The sequence below is a fragment of the Lithobates pipiens genome, unplaced genomic scaffold, assembly GCF_037356315.1.
Source record: "Lithobates pipiens isolate NorthernLeopardFrog02 unplaced genomic scaffold, aLitPip1_a1.2 Scaffold_16, whole genome shotgun sequence".
NCBI classification, from domain to species: Eukaryota; Metazoa; Chordata; class Amphibia; order Anura; family Ranidae; genus Lithobates; species Lithobates pipiens.
This window is the reverse complement of record NW_027507748.1, coordinates 446,198,471-446,214,621: the sequence shown is the minus strand read 5'-3', so window position 1 is coordinate 446,214,621 and position 16,151 is coordinate 446,198,471. Positions and strand designations below refer to the sequence as shown.

Sequence of the window (16,151 nt, the reverse complement as noted above, 5' to 3'; positions counted from 1 at the left end):
CACCTATGCAGTTTGCTTTTGATCTGTTTCTGCAGTGCTTTTTGCTGTACGTTTTGATTTTTGTGCACGTGATTTTACTGCAATTTGCATTTTTTTTGGGCAGATTAAAAAACACAAATTGCTGCAAAAACGCATTACATGCTTTTCTGCAGCTTCTCAATTGAAGTATATTGAATCAATAAAGCACCATTTTGCATTAAAAGTCCCTGACCCTTTCAGATGTGAACGTGTCCCATAGGAAACCATGTAGATGAACTGTAGTGCATTTCTGCAAAAAGCACCAATAATCACATAGATGTGAACCAGGTCTAAAACTAAGTTTAGTAACATAATGGGGTTAAAAAAAAAACTAAAATTAGCCCTTTATAGTACAAAAAAGTAGATAATCACTACTTTTCATTTTTTTACTGTAGAACAGTGAAATTAATATTTACAGTAGCGATTATTTGCTCTTTTTGTACTATAAAGGGCTCTTTTTTTTAACCCCATTATGTTACTGGCCGATTAATCGATTATGAAAATAGTAATCGATTAATTTCATAATCGATTAGTTGTTTCAGCCCTAGTTTTTTTAACCCATTAAATCAATGGGTTTAGTTCAGCTTTAAGTCATTAAAGAACACTAAATGACTTTACCATAAACATGAAAAACAACAGAGTCATTAATGAAAAAAAGTGCCTCGTTTATTTAAATTACAACGCAAAGTTGTATGACTTGCTCATCAAATCCTGTTTTTTTTTTTTCACAAGATATTACAAAGAGCATGTAAAATTAAAATTTAAAAAAATGCACTGTGCTAGAGAATTGAGGGAACGGGAAAAAGCGCTGAGCAACCCAATATGAGCATTCACAGAGCTCTTGGCTGCAATTAGCATTTTGTTCATGAATACAAAACAGTTACATTTAAAAGGAAATTGCGCTCATAGCCTCAACTGCTATTTATGCCTTTCATGTTTTTCCTTAGAAATATAATACTTAAGAAATATGGTCACTGGGGGAAAAAAAAAAAAAATGTTTAAAGGCCATGGTATGATATGTATAAGGAATGGTTTTATGGGTTATTTGAAAAAATAAATAATTTACAATGAGATAGTAATTTGTACCCGTGCTATTCCTGAATATTATGTTTAGTTGACATTCTTCTACAGAATAGGTTTGTCCATGCTCAATTTTTTGTTCTTAAAGAACCCAAATCTGAAGAGAGAGAGAGAGAGAGAGAGAGAGAGGGGTCATGGGCTTAAAAATAACATAGGAACTCAAGATATTGGGGCCTACAATAAAAAAAATATATAAATAAAAAGCCAGGAACTGACGTTGACTGGTAGAAAGAGGTATAGGGTGTCCCCTCATAAAATGATTGGCAGATATTGCAGCAGTAACACTCCTATTATGACTGTAGATCTTCAGCGCAATCATTATTTATCAGGTGGAAAATGTGAATTTGACCAAGGATCAGAACTTCTCCTCCCGATGGTTGGGCCCCATATACTCCATGGATCATATGTCTGTCCGGTCATGCTGTCAGGGCTGTGAGAGGAAGCAGCTGAAGGCGAGTTGGGGGCTGGGCATGTGCTTTCAGCCCCAATCAGATCAATACCTGGCAATGGGTTGGGGGGAGCGGTAGTATACGGGAGAGAAGGGTTTGGATTACTGGACCAAATGGAACTGCTGAACGGCGTGGACCACAGGCTACCAGTGCCAAGGATGGACTGCAGGAAAAAATAAACAAACATTGCATCAGATTATAAGCTTTACCAGAAGTATTACACTATAACAGCTATAAAAAAAAAAAAAAAAAAAAAAAAAATATAAAATAAATATGATAGAGGCCCAACAACAAAATGTTTTTTTTTTTAAAATATCCAGGTAACCCACGAATGAAAAGTGCATACAAAAAAGAAGAAAAGAAAAAAGCAATTTGCTTCTGCAAATGACTGGATTGGAAAGTACATTGATTTGTTACTTATTATTAAAACGTGTTAGCAAAGATATCACATGTATGCAACCAAGTGTTTTCATCATCACTACTACTACTAGGCTGGGTACCTTATTGTGTAAACTAACGAACACTGCAAAATCCTGAACTATTTGTAATTTCTTTGCTTTACTCAATTTTAACATACTTTAACAAATACAATAGCGTTGTCCTTTTTTTGCATCAACTAATAGGCTTTATTGTTTATAGAGGATGACCTCTCCTGCAGACTTTTACACACACAGGGGTCGATTACTAAAACTGGAGAATACAAAATCTGGTGTAGCTCTGCAATGGAAACCAATCAGCTTCCAGTTTTTTTTTGTCAAAGCTTAACTAAATGAGCTGAAGTTAGAAACCGGTTGGCTACCATGCACAGCTGCACCAGATTTTACACTCTCCAGTTTTAGTAAATCAACCTCAGTTTCCATGATTATCACCACACTTATATAAAAAATAAATAAAATATATAAAAATCCTCTAAAGGTATATAAACCACCTCTAAAACACACTAATTGTATTGAAAAGTATCACCTAAAATACACTTTATCTTTAGAAACCTAAAATTATAAAAAGCACCTAATGAAAAATGACTTCAGCCTCGTACACACGATCAGATTTTTGCAGACAAAACCTCTGACTTTTTCCAAAGGTGTGTGCCTGGATTTGGTCTTGCATACAAACGGCAAGGAATTGCCAGCCAACAAACACGAATGTAGTGACGTGCTATGTGGTTTTTCAGCTCTTAAGGCATCACCCTTTTTTGGGCTCCTTCTGCTAATTTCGTGTTAGTAGAAGTTTGGTGAGTGTCGATTCACGCTTTTCAGTTAGTTTCTGAATGGCCGTTCGTCAACCAGACAAGTTGCGTAATCGGAGGAGATAACGTGTTAATTATTGGTCTTGGAGTTATTGCTTTGACCCAAGGAACAGTCCAGGAACAGGAGGAGGAGGATTTCTTGAACCAAAAATTGGTTGCTTTATTGGTGACTAATTATGTCATATGCCTCACCAACTCTTGGCATTGCTGACCCCCTATATTAAGAAGTAGGACACATGCATGAGGCCATTTTTTTTTTGGTTGGATAATGATTTGATTTGGTATATTTTCTATATTTTTGGATGCATGAATGTAGTTTTGGGTTAAAAGCTCTGTTGGCAGATAGCATGTCCAATTTTGTTTTCTTTTTTTTTTAATGTAAAATAAAAAAAAATTTGCCGCGTAGTGAATGTCAATTCTCCATTACGAATGCTGGTTTACCAGACCGACTGCTTCTGGCTCGTTCTTGCTTCCAAGCATGCGCCTTTGTACTTTGGTCCGATAGACTTGTGTACACATGCTCAGAAAATCTGACTAAAGATATTTGTCCGCAGAAAATATTAAAGCCTGTCATTAACGTTTGTCCGCAGAAAATCTGACAATTGTCCGATGGAGAAATGGTCAGATTGGATGATGATATACAGTAAATAAAATAGAAGGGGGGGGGGGTTTGGGAAAAAGCAGGAAAAGAAGGGAATAGAAAAGGAGAGGATGACTTGGGGATATAAATAAAAGGGTAAGGGAGGAAGTGGATGGGAAAAAAATGTAAATAGAAGGGAGGGGAGAGGGAAGTTTCAGTTTTATACAAAAAGGAAGAAAAGGGTTAAGACAGCATTCGTCTCAAAGCCTGCTGACATGGTATAAAGGATCCAAGTTTTTATAAGGAGTTAGTAAAAACTTAACATTTTCCCTTAGGGACCCTTCTTTTAGGACAGAAATCCTAACTATAAGCAGTGAAGATATGGAGGGCTGCCCTCTAGAAAACAGGTTTTAAAGAATTTAATACGGACAATGGTATTTTTGTGAAATTATATTATTTTTGAATGCAGCAAAGGCATGTATTCTGGCCTTATGGAAGCAGAGAATATGCCCCTCAATCTCACCGTGGTTTCCAAAAAAAAAAAAATAGCTGATATACATGCTATGGAAAAAGGGATTGCAACCACGCAGGGTAAAGTGGAGGGGTTTGAGTCAAAATGGGAACCTTGGTCCCATCTTGTATCCACTAGAGAATATGGCAATGCACTTGTTGTGGAGGGAGAACCAGGGGGGGGGGGGGAGGGGGGAGGGAGAAGAGAGAATTTAAATATAATATATTTATTATAAAATAAATATTATTTCTCTCTTTTATGTGTCTATGTATAATCAGATGAAAAATGAAACTATATATTTGGGATGTGTTTTGTGATACATATGCAATGAAATTGTATTTGTGTTGGTGTGTAAAAGTTTCTGAAAATAAAATATAGAATTAAAAAAAAAAGAAATTATATTTTTACATTTTGGTTTAAATAGGTCATCTTCCAATATTTGCATGCTGCGTCCAGCAATAGAATTAGATGGGTAAAAATAATGTCAATGGCGTCACTGGATTTTTAAAAAAAATCTGCCCTTCTATAAATGGAGTGCTTGCAGAGGGGTCTATGTAACTGACGAAAAGCCGAAAGAAACTTCAGTCTTGTTAGGAGACCATATACAACAGTACAGTTCTAGAGAACAGGCTGCATCTGCTCAATGCGTTTCCATTTAGTTCCTAAAGAATTTAGGGTAATGTGAGAAAATGTGACACCAATTGCCTGCATTACTTTGGATGTTTTACAGGATTTACAACAATTTGTAAAGTGTACATAAGCTGCCATCTGTGGCATTGAGCAACCTTGTGACTGAAACTGTAGAAGAGTTTCAGCACTCAAGCCTTACCCAGCCTGCCTATTGAGTGGCAGGACAGCAGCAATATGATCTACTGATGAACTACGAGATGACCTGGCTGCTAAAATGTATTTAATGAAACTAAAGGAAACTATTTCTTCCTGTACTAACAGAAAGGTTGCCTTTCAATTGAGTCCCTTACTACTTTAACCTCCCTGGCGGTATTCCCAAGTCTGGCTCTGGGTGGAATTTCAGAACCAAAAACTGGAATCCCAAGCTAGACTCGGGATCGTATCGTACGATCCACGAAGAGCTTATTTAATTTGTCCCCTGGATCCTGCGATGTCTCCCCGCAGTGAGATCGGCTCGTCCTCCGCTCAATTCATCACAGAGCCGGGCTCCGCTCCCTGCGAGCTTTGCGACGCATGGGGATGGAGAACGTCGCCAAATTCAAAAAGTGAAACACACACAATACATACAGTATACTGTAATCTTACAGATTACATTGCTGTATGAAATTATTTCACAACCCTTTTGTCCCTTGTGTTTTGTCCAGTGCACTGCATGTAGTTTTATATTACAGTTCTTTCTGCCTGGAAACTGGAGATTGTCCATAGCAACCAAAACTGTCCCTTTACATCAAAAGTGGCTTTAGACCAGCTAGAAAAAACGCGATAATAAATTGGAATCACTTGCAGAATTGAGAGATTGTGATTTGTGGGGAGATCCGTCATCAAACACTTAAAGTAATGACAGTGACAATTCTGCAACTGAGCAAATTTCAGTGTTTTTGATTTGATTACATTATTGAATAATTATTATATTATTTGGTATAATTATTTATAGTTATAATTTATGATTTCATTTTTCAAACTTTATCATAACCATGATGTTTACTAGACTCTGGTTTGAAGAGATTTAAGCGAGTTATTCCTAATTACAGCCCTACAATATAAAACACCAAATTTCCATGCAAAATAATGGTACCGCTTTCAGCACCAAAAATCTTAAATAAATCATACCGCCAGGGAGGTTAAGAGTGGAATGGACAATTACAATGAGTCTATCAACTTGCATTAGGGATGCTCTAGACCAGGGATATGCAATTAGCGGACCTTCAGCTGTTGCAGAACTACAAGTCCCATGAGGCATAGCAAGACTGACAGCCACAAGCATGACGCCCAGAGGCAGAGGCATGATGGGACTTGTAGTGTAGCAACAGCTGGAGGTCCACTAATTACATATCCCTGCTCTAGACTTCTTGCTTATTTATTGTTTTGTGGCCAGCTACAGTGTTCCTGTAATGTCAGCAGTGCTCATTAGAAAATTATAGGTGTTAGGCAGACATTTACTATATTCTATAACTACAAAATTTAGTGTAAAAATTACTATACCCACAACAATTTAATTGATTAGGTTGAAAACTGAAAAATGTGAATTAAAAGATGTGTGGCAACATCAATATATGAAGAAGGCAATATGTAAAACTTCCCTCATGAGATGACTGACAATCAGTGATGATATCAACCTGTGTAGGAGATCACTGTACAAAGCTTCTGATTTTGCCATGAAACTTTGAAGTTAGGGTTCAGATTTGGTCAAGAGAACAAATAGTTAGAATTGATGATTTGGCCAAACAGATTACAGCAAGATAAAACTAAAAATACACCCCACCCCATACTCACAGAGGTCACATGGGTTGGAGATCCAGTGCTTGTTGGCCATGTTGGCACAGAATCTGTGGCAGGATGATCCCAGAAGGAAGATGTGGTCTCAAAATCTGTCCACTTCTTTTGGGGATCATGAGTGTAAGTACTTCGGGGCAATGAGATTGAACCAAAAACTTCTGAGAAGGATACAATAAAAGAACATGCATTAAATTTACAAAAGCAGCTGCGCAACACACATTAGAAGGCATTCAAGCCAGTAGGACACATACAGTGATGTATATTCAGTTTTTAAACTGCAGCACCCTTTTGCAGATTTCAATATATCACATAACTATCTTTAAACATTTACATTGGTCGACAATAATAATGAAAAATACCACGCACAACACTATATACAGAGCAGAGCCTGGCAAAAGGAATGTCATGCAATCTTGTCTCTTAACACCCTGCCAGATGCCATAAACACTAACTTAAAAACTGTGACTCGGGTCTTTGTATATAGCTCTTAAAACCGTAGTAAACACTGCTTGCCGACTTGTACCTACAGGTAACATGCACAGTTTAGAAGATATTGACTATTCCTGAGTGTGTGATGCCACAAGCACATGTGCTCTGAAGGAGTGGTATACTGAGCATGTTGTCCCTCCAGAACGCTGTGCCATGTGCATGCACAGGAGTGATGTATTCACGGCTCTGTCATTCATAGACCAGGTAAAAATGGAAGACCTGTCTGCGGTAAGTGCACAGCAGGAGGGCTTTGTTTTAAGGCAAGTCTTTTATAATGTGCTAGTATGTGGTGAATACTAGCACATTATGCCCCTAACTTAAAGGGGGCGCTTTCCTTTTTCTCCAGACTTTAGTACAGCTTTAAACGTCCATAATTGCTACATATTCTGTTGTATGGAAAGTACTAACCTCCTGTTAAATTGAAGGTATTGCTGGATCCAAAGGCAGAAAATGAATATTCGGGACTGCTGATTGGGCTCCACAAACCAGAGCTGGAAGTAAAATAGGAATATGATGAAATTAAGTTAGCACATTTACATATAATAAAAAAAACTATTTCAGACATGGTGTTGTCCCTAGCAACCAGATTCTGCATTTACTTCTCCTAGCGCAGCAGTGAAATCAAAAAGAACCACTGGTCAGCAGCATAGGGGACCATTTTATGGTAAAAAAAAATCAAATGATTTAGAGATATTAAAGTGTTACTAAACCCAGTAATATAAAAATAACCCCCCCCCCCCCAGTGCCCACAGCTTATAAATCTGTTTACATTACAATACTGCCACTATATACCCTTTTGGATGATCTGTACACCACGGTTACATGATAAACTGCACAGTTTCTCCAGTGGTGAGAGTTCAGGGATGAGATTTCCACTAGATCCTGTATGCATGCGCACATGTGTGAGGTCAATATCATGTGACTTGGCTAGCTCTGAGTACAAGTAAATGTTCTCTCCAGCATAAAAGACAACTGAGCATGTTTAGGTCGACTACCCTGCTTGTGTTAGCTGGCCTTCCCCAGATAGCGCAGGATGGGGAGGATCTGTGCATACAGGATAAAACAGTATTTTTTACACAATGCAGAGGATTAACCCCTTAAGTTCCACAGTGAGTATAACAAGCATGCTATGCTGCTTATACAGACTGATTTTACTGTTGTGGGTTTAGTAACACTTTGTAAATTCTTCTACAACCATAAAAGCTTATTGACAATTGATACACAAACCTTAGGTCACATATAAGAATAACCATACAATAGATTCCCTTATTTGATGCTGTTGGCTCTATCCAATTACACTTTGATTTTCAATTAAAGCAAACCTTAGAATAGCTTAGGACAGCCATTTATAGGACATCGCAGTACTTTCCCTACCTGTCAGAGTTATCACTATCAATGGATACACTTTGTGACATGCTGATGCTGTTAGGGATGTCACTTCTAGCAACAGATGATTTGGCTAATCCGCTGCCACCTGTTTTAGCAGAGAAAAAAAAAAAACCTGTAAACCGACCATTTTGATTGAAGATGAAGGCAACGTATTCATTGCTGTATAGCTAAAATGTGGCTTATTACCTGGGTTCTTGTCATATCCAGCAGCAACAGCAGCAAATGTTGGATTGCCATTCCTCCCAGGTAAAGAAGCTGCTTTAGTCAGCTTGTGTTTGATGACAGAGGAGGCGTTTCTTAAATCACTGAAAGTAAAGATCCTTTGTTATTGTTGAAACACCATGCAATGTTCTACTTGTGTGTAGTAACATGTTACAGAATTATTTTCTATAGAATTCTAAATCCATCTCCCCTTTACAAAAATGAGGTGGAAGTTTCATAGTGGATGCATAAAGTACATGAGCATTAGGGATGACCCGAACACCTCCCGGTTCAGTTTGTATCAGAACATACCGAACAGGCAAAAAATTTGTCAGAACACACGAACACCGTTAAAGTCTATGGGACACGAACATGAATAATCAAAAGTGCTCATTTTAAAGGCTTGTATGCAAGTCATTGTCATAAAAAAAAAAAAAAAAAAAAGTGTTTGGGGACCTGGGTCCTGCTCCAGGGAACATGCGTCAATTTATTATTTTTTAAAAACAGAAGATTTTTCAGGAGCAGTGATTTTTTCAATGCTTAAAGTGAAATAAAAATGAAATATTCCTTTAAATTTTGTGCCTGGGGGTGTTGTCTATAGTATGCCTGTGAAATGATGCATTTTTCCCGTGTTTAGAACAGTGCCGCAGCAAAATTACTTTTCTAAAAGGGAAAATTGTCATTTAAAACTGATGGCGGCTGTAATGTTCTTTAAAAAAAAAAAGAAGAGCATGCCCCCCCCAGTCCATTACCAGGCCATTTGGGTCCGGTATGAATATTAAGGGGAACCCCTAACCAAAAAAAAAAAACAATTGTGTGGGGGACCCCCTAAAATCCATGCTAAGCCCTTCGGGTCTGATATGGAAATTAATGGGAACCCTGCGCCAAATAAAAAAAATGGCGTAGGGGTCCCCCCAAAAACCACACCAGACCCTTATCAAAGCACGCAACCTGGCAGGGCGCAGGAAGAGAGGGGGGACCAGAGAGCGCCCCCCTCCTGAACAGTACCAGGCCACGTGTCCTCAACATGGGGAGGGTGCTTTGGGGTAGCCCAAGGGCCTCAGGGTTGTGGGGGTCTGCGGGCAGGGGGGCTTATTGGAATCTGGAAGCCACCTTTAAGAAGGGTAACCCCAGATCCTGGCTCCCCCCCCCCCCGTGTGAAATGTACCCCTACCATTAGACAAAAAAAAATTGTGTCAAAAGTGGCAAAATGTAAAAAAACAAAACAAACAAAAACCCACAAGACTTGAGGACAAGTCCTTTATTAAAAAACAAAAATGTCCCACAATGTCCATTCATCTTCACACCGTGACAGACCGAAAAAGAAAAAAAAAACAAATCCGGAACCGATCCGCCTGTATGGGAGGCTCCCGCCCCGTGTGACGCTTCTTCTCTGTGACAGTTCTTATATAACTGAGGGCGGGGCCCCCGGTGATGTAAACTGGTGACTATGCCCCCCTCTGACACTACAGGGAAGCCACAGGATGTCCCTGTGGCATCATAGGGGGCGGAGTCACCCAGGTATGTAACCGAGTGGCCCCGCCTTCAGTTATATAAGAACTGTCATAAGCGAAGTAGCACTACGCCGCAGGAGCCTCCCATAGAGGCGGCTCAGTTGCAGATTTTTTTTTTCCTTTTTTGGTCCTTCGCAGAAAGATAGAAAAAGATGAATGGACATCGTGGGACATTTGTTTTATTTTTTAATAAAGGACTTGTTCCTAAGCGGTGTCTTGTAGTTTTTAACATTTTGACACTTTTTGTGAAAAGGTAGGGGTACTTGTACCCTGTTACCATTTCACACGGGGGGGGGGGGGCCAGGATCTGGGGGTCCCCTTGTTAAAGGGGGCTTTCAGATTCCGATAAGCCCCCCGCCCGCAGACCCCCACAACAACCGGGCAAGGGTTGTGGGGATGAGGCCCTTGTCCCCATCAACATGGAGACAAGGTGCTTTGTGGGGCTACCTTAATGCACCCTCCCCATGTTGAGGTCATGTGGCCTGGTACAGTTCAGGAGGGTGGGGCGCTCTCATTGTCCCTCATTTCCTGCGGCCTGACAGGTAGCGTGCTCAGATAAGGGTATGGTGTGGCTTTTTAGGGGGACCCCTACTCTTATTTTTGGCACAGGGTTCCCCTTAAAATCCATACCAAGTCTGGTATGGATTTTCGGGGGGGACTCCTATGCCATTTTTAAAAAACAATTTGGCGTAGGGCTGGTTCGGGGTTCTCCTTAATATTCATACCAGGCCCAAAAGGACCTGGTAAAGGACTGGAGGGGGGGGGAGCCCATGCTTTTTTTCCAATGCGTTTTATCTATATTGCAGAGACCCAACAATTCATTACAGCCGCAATCAGTTTTAAATGACAATTTTTCGTTTAGAAATGTAATTTTGCTGTGGTACTGTTCTAAACACGCGGAAAAATGCGCCACTTTACAGGCAAACTATAGACACCCCCCACCCCCAGGCACAATATTTAAAGGCATATTTCATTTTTATTGTTTCACTTTAAGCATTAAAAAAAATTAAAAATAAAATCTCCGCTCCTGAAAAAACGGTCATTTAAAAAAAAAAAAAAAATTCATTGATATATGTCGCCTGGGGCAGGACCCAGGTCCTCAAACACTTTTTATGACAATAACTTGCATTTAAGCCTTTAAAATGAACACTTTATTTTTCATGTTAGTGTCCCATAGACTTTAATGGTATTTCGGCAGCTTTCGTATTTGCAGGAAACCTGCATATTGTTTGGTGTTCGCAGAAAACATCCGAACAACCAAAGGTCGACCCGAACTTATGCACGGGCCGAACCGTTCGCCCATCCCTAATGAGCATACATGGAAAAAGCACGTACCTGGGTAGTGACAAAACTGACAAGTATTACATAACACAAAATAAAGCATTTTTTGATTATTTTGGTTCCAATGTCAGAAAACATGAGATATACAGGCCTGTCTGAATAATACTTCTATTACATACATTAAAAAAAAAATCACATATAGTGATATTCTAAAAACCTCAGTCCTGCCGGATTAACATCTTTCTGACCGTGTAACATGTGTTTTATATATAGAGTGGGCCTTACACCCAGCCATGGCACATATGGGTCCATGATGGTTTGTGGGTGTGCATCACTACACTCATGGCTTCTGATTGGGAGCAAGCGGATGGGCTCCCGATCACTTGACTGCTGAGAGAGCCAATGACAGCATTTATGTGATTGGGAAGCTATGCTGTATCCCTGCATTACCGCCCATTTAAAGAGCTTCCAGAAGGCGGTGTAAGGGGGTTAAACGAGATGCACTTGTGCTAATGAACAAGTAAAAACATTTTCTTGCTATTAATATTACTAGCAAAGTGCACCTGTTCCTTAAACAGTCAATTAGACTGATGTGGTTTTTCTATTATTTGCTCTATGGCTTGCGTAGCTGTAAAAGTAATTCTAAAGTCTGTTTTTTTCCATAAAAAATAACATGTCATACTTTTCAGGTCTGTTGCAGTGGATTTGCACAAAGCAGTCCAGATCCTCCTCTTCTCTGGACCCTCTTCTGTGCTCCTGGCCCCTCTCTGCAGTTGAGTGCCCCCATAGCAAGTAGATTGCTATAGGGGCACCCAAGCTGAGCTGCAGCTCCGTTTGCCCATTCAGACACGGAGCTGCAGTTCAATCATCGCCCTCTCTCTCCTGATTGGCTAACTAATTGACAGCAGCGGGAGCCAATGGTGCCGCTGATGTTTCTCTGTCAATCAGGAGGGAGAGTCCGACAAAACACTTGTGAACATCACTGAACATCAGATGAGGCTCAGGTAAGTATTAGGGGGCTGCTGAACACAGATGGCTTTTTATCTTAATGCATAGAATGCATTAAGGTCCATGCTGTGTATGCTGCCTGTGTTTTGCATGTTCTGTACAGCGTTTAAGTATTTATCCCTCTGGACTCTTCTACATTTTGTAGTGTTAGAGCCTACAACTGGTCTACAAATGCACTGTGCTGTACATCGGCCACCCCATCAATACCTGAGTTTACAATCACCCCAAAATCTGACGACTCCTGTGGGAGCACGGGAAGTGATATTTCATCCTTAAATAATAAGACATATTGCAATTGCTATATAAATACAATGGGTACAAGCAGCATGTTAAGGTTGTCCAAGTTTGCCTTTTTGCTGTATTGTGAAAAAGTGAGCAAGACATAAATCTGTAACAGAAATTTACTATAAAATGGAAGGCTGGCGTCACACTTACTGACTGCTTGTGCTGTTTACAATGCTGCTGTAGCTGCTTCTTAAGCCAAAGCCCAAGGCTGGAGGAGGTGAAGGGGGAGTAGGGGCTGGTGAGGTCTGACGTTGTTTCAAGAAGTCATCTGCGTTGTGGGTTTGCACAGACAATTTGTAAAGGCTATCTACTGCTGTAATCACAATACAGAAAATAATGCTACAGTACACCATAAAAACTTACATGCTCCACATTGCCAAACACATGTAAAACATGTCAATACAAGCAATAAAAGGAAAAAAGAATAAATCTTCTACTTAGCTTAACAAAAACTTGAAAGCACTTGAAGAAAAAAATAAAAAATAATAATAATAATTATAGGCTATATTATTCAGCTATTTATAGGTCTTTGTGCAATAGGAAACAACTACTGCAGGAATAGCTATTGATCCTTTAAGGGCAAGGCCAATTTTTACATTTTAGTGTCGGGCCGGTCGATCTCAAATGAAACACTGGGCCGGATTGAGAGGAACATTCTTTATGGAGCACATTTTCTGAAAGACACAACCACTTAAAAGTGCAACTATGTGCAAAGTAAAAATTATATAAAATAAGAATATGCTGTATATCAGGGGTGCCCAACCAGTAGACTGGGGGCCATATGTGGCCCATGACCTCCTGCTCTGGGATGGCTGGTTGGCAAGCCCAGATTGCAGGTTCCCAACTCGGCATACCAGAGCATCAGTGTTGTGAATGAAGCCGGTGGTAGAGGAAGCAAACGGCTGTGTAGCAGAGCCACATAAGACTATGCTTCCTGTATAGCGCCACATCTTGTCACAGGTGAAGTGATACCAAATGCACTCTGCCTGGAACAGCAACAGCTGGTGATACCCAAATTGAAGACTGTTATTAAAGGTATGTTTAATATTATAATCACAGTGTATATATGGGCACAACACCTGCAGGATATAATAGGATTATAGGGCAAAGTGCAGCTAACCCCAAGAAAAGCCAGAGGTGCACTGAACTGGGTAGACTAAAGCACATCAGCGTGAAAGCAGCCTTAGGCCCCTTTCACATGATCGGTCCAACCCAATCAGACACTCCATTCACCGCTATGGAGTGAAAATGTAAACAGACTTGTGTCCGTTTACACCTGCATACCTTCAATCCGATCGGCTAAAAGAAAAAAAAACAGAAGGGGATCTGTGCCCTTCCATCTGGGCGGATCAGAGTGTCCATAGAGTAGAGTGGGCTGTGTCCACTCTGCATATAGAGTGTACACGGACCTGCCATCCACCCACTCCACTTATTGTGGCTACCAAGTTGCTTAAGTGGCCCTTGCTCTTCAAAAGGTTGGGCACCCCTGCTGTATATGATGTACTTAACTGGGACAAAAGCAGACTGTCATGGTTTAGGAGGGCTGCTGACCTCAAAATGGACGCACTTCCCAGATGTCTTTATCCAGTGCCAGCCATCCTGATCAAGCTTCCCCCCACTTTTTTCTACCATACCAAGTCTTTTATTCCTGCCAGATTTGGATGGGGAATAACTCAGTTTTTTTCCCCTACACCTAAATCTAAAATGAGTGGTGGGATTGGGCTTCCAGATGTGCAATCCTACCACAAACCAGGATGGTGGGTTGGCACATACACAGCAGATCAAAGGATTAGGTTCTTCTTGAACAAAATCTGGCTGAGGATATGTTAATTATTCTTTGGATTAAATTAAAGGACACCACTTGTCAACTGTTAATACATACTTTGATTAGACCAATGTTACAGTGTTTCTGCGATATCTGTAATTGCTCCACTCTTGCCTCTGCCCTAGCCTAGGCCCTGGTACACAGCCCTTGTGGCTTATGTGGAATTTTTGTGGGGCCTCCAACCTGCTTTTCAAACTCATTGTAGTTTTTGGACGACTCCAAGAGCCAATCACTCTCCCCTCCCCGACGTTATGTGGAGAAGTGGGAAATGTATTTAGGAATCTTGCTTCCATATCAGGACTGGGAATCAGTATGGGCTACCATACACAAGGGCTCTTTTGAGTGTAACACAGGAACATAAATTATAACATTTTCTCTCGTTGGCACAGGGCTCCCTCTCCTCTTCAAAAAATCTCCCCTCTTATCTCAAAACAATGCTAGTTCTGTAAGCAGAAGGAGGACACAATGCTCCATTTATGGTGGGAGTGCACAGCATTACAACTGTACTAGCATGGGGTCCATGATGTTATCATGAAGGATACAATATACATGTTAGACTACTCACCCTTGCACTACTTGATTCACCACTCTACTGTAATGGGCCGCACGTATGCAAAATGGTTAACCATGCATATGATCAATGTGGAGTATATGTGCATTTGCCAGTACTGGAAACAAACATACTCCATCCCTTAAAGAATGGTTCCTAAAACCCAATAGGGTGGAGGACATGAAGGAACTCATACACATAACCGGCGTACAGCCTTCAATAAAACATGGTCTTGCTGGCTTCATTTCATGATTACGGCTGACTATTCCGCCATTATATCCCTAAGTGCAACTACTTAGCTAGCCTCTTCCGCCTATAACTTAAATTTCCTCTGCATTCCCTGATGAGTGGCAGCCTGACAGATGGTCTCTTCTCTCCTAGTCATGATTCGCTTACCCACTTTCTCTTTTTTAACCACCTAAGTATTCCCAGCTACTTCTTTCCCTTCCCCCTCCTCAAATTATAATTTTTTTTTTCCCCATTTTCCCTTCTCTTGCCTTGGGCCTACATCTACCTTTTCCTCTCTGCTCCACTCACTGAAGGGCTTTTTTTCCCTCTCTCTCCCATACTTTAGTTTACTTACCCAATGATCCTGTCAGTGACAACACTGCCGTGTGATTTCACTTCAGACGTAACAGCATTGTTATCAAAAACGTAGTGTAGCGCTAAACAGAATTATGAATGACCTAGTTAGTGCATCATCATACAGTAATTAACCCAAAACACCTTAAGTGTGAAGATTCATGTAAAAAATTATATATAGAAATGAAATTACAATTCAAAAAATATAAATAGAAAAAGTCTCTATGTAAAGTGTTGATCCAATCCAAACGTGAAATACGGGTCACCATCCACCTTCTCAAGATGAAGCTAGCATGCAGACACCCTGTGATATTCCCGTCACCTTTAGAAATAAAGGCTTACCAGATAATATAGATCCAAACGAATGTATATTCGAAGGATCATGCAAGCTTGTACACTTAGAAGGCGAGATTATAGATGTAAAATATCCAGGGAAGTAACAAGTCAGACTCCACATAGAGATGTCCTCAACTAGTTGTTAAATCCTCATCGGTACACTCCAGCACAAAATGTTGAACTGTTTCCATGTGTTCATGCTCTAGAGATGAACACATGGAAACAGTTCAACATTTTGTGCTGGAGTGTACCGATGAGGATTTAACAACTAGTTGAGGACATCTCTATGTGGAGTCTGACTTGTTACTTCCCTGGATATTTTACATCTATAATCTCGCCTT

General features: G+C 40.2%; 1 protein-coding gene across 1 annotated transcript in view; it reads right to left on the bottom strand.

The window, feature by feature from the left end:
- Positions 1-662: 662 nt before the first annotated feature.
- Positions 663-16,151, bottom strand: part of TMEM131 (transmembrane protein 131) — a gene marked incomplete in the record, with an annotated part of 262,694 nt that continues 247,205 nt past the window's right edge. Inside the window, 6 exon segments of the mRNA XM_077482768.1 lie at positions 663-1,710; positions 6,348-6,508; positions 7,248-7,330; positions 8,214-8,313; positions 8,415-8,533; positions 12,668-12,830. Coding sequence (XP_077338894.1) covers positions 1,417-1,710; positions 6,348-6,508; positions 7,248-7,330; positions 8,214-8,313; positions 8,415-8,533; positions 12,668-12,830 — 920 coding nt within the window.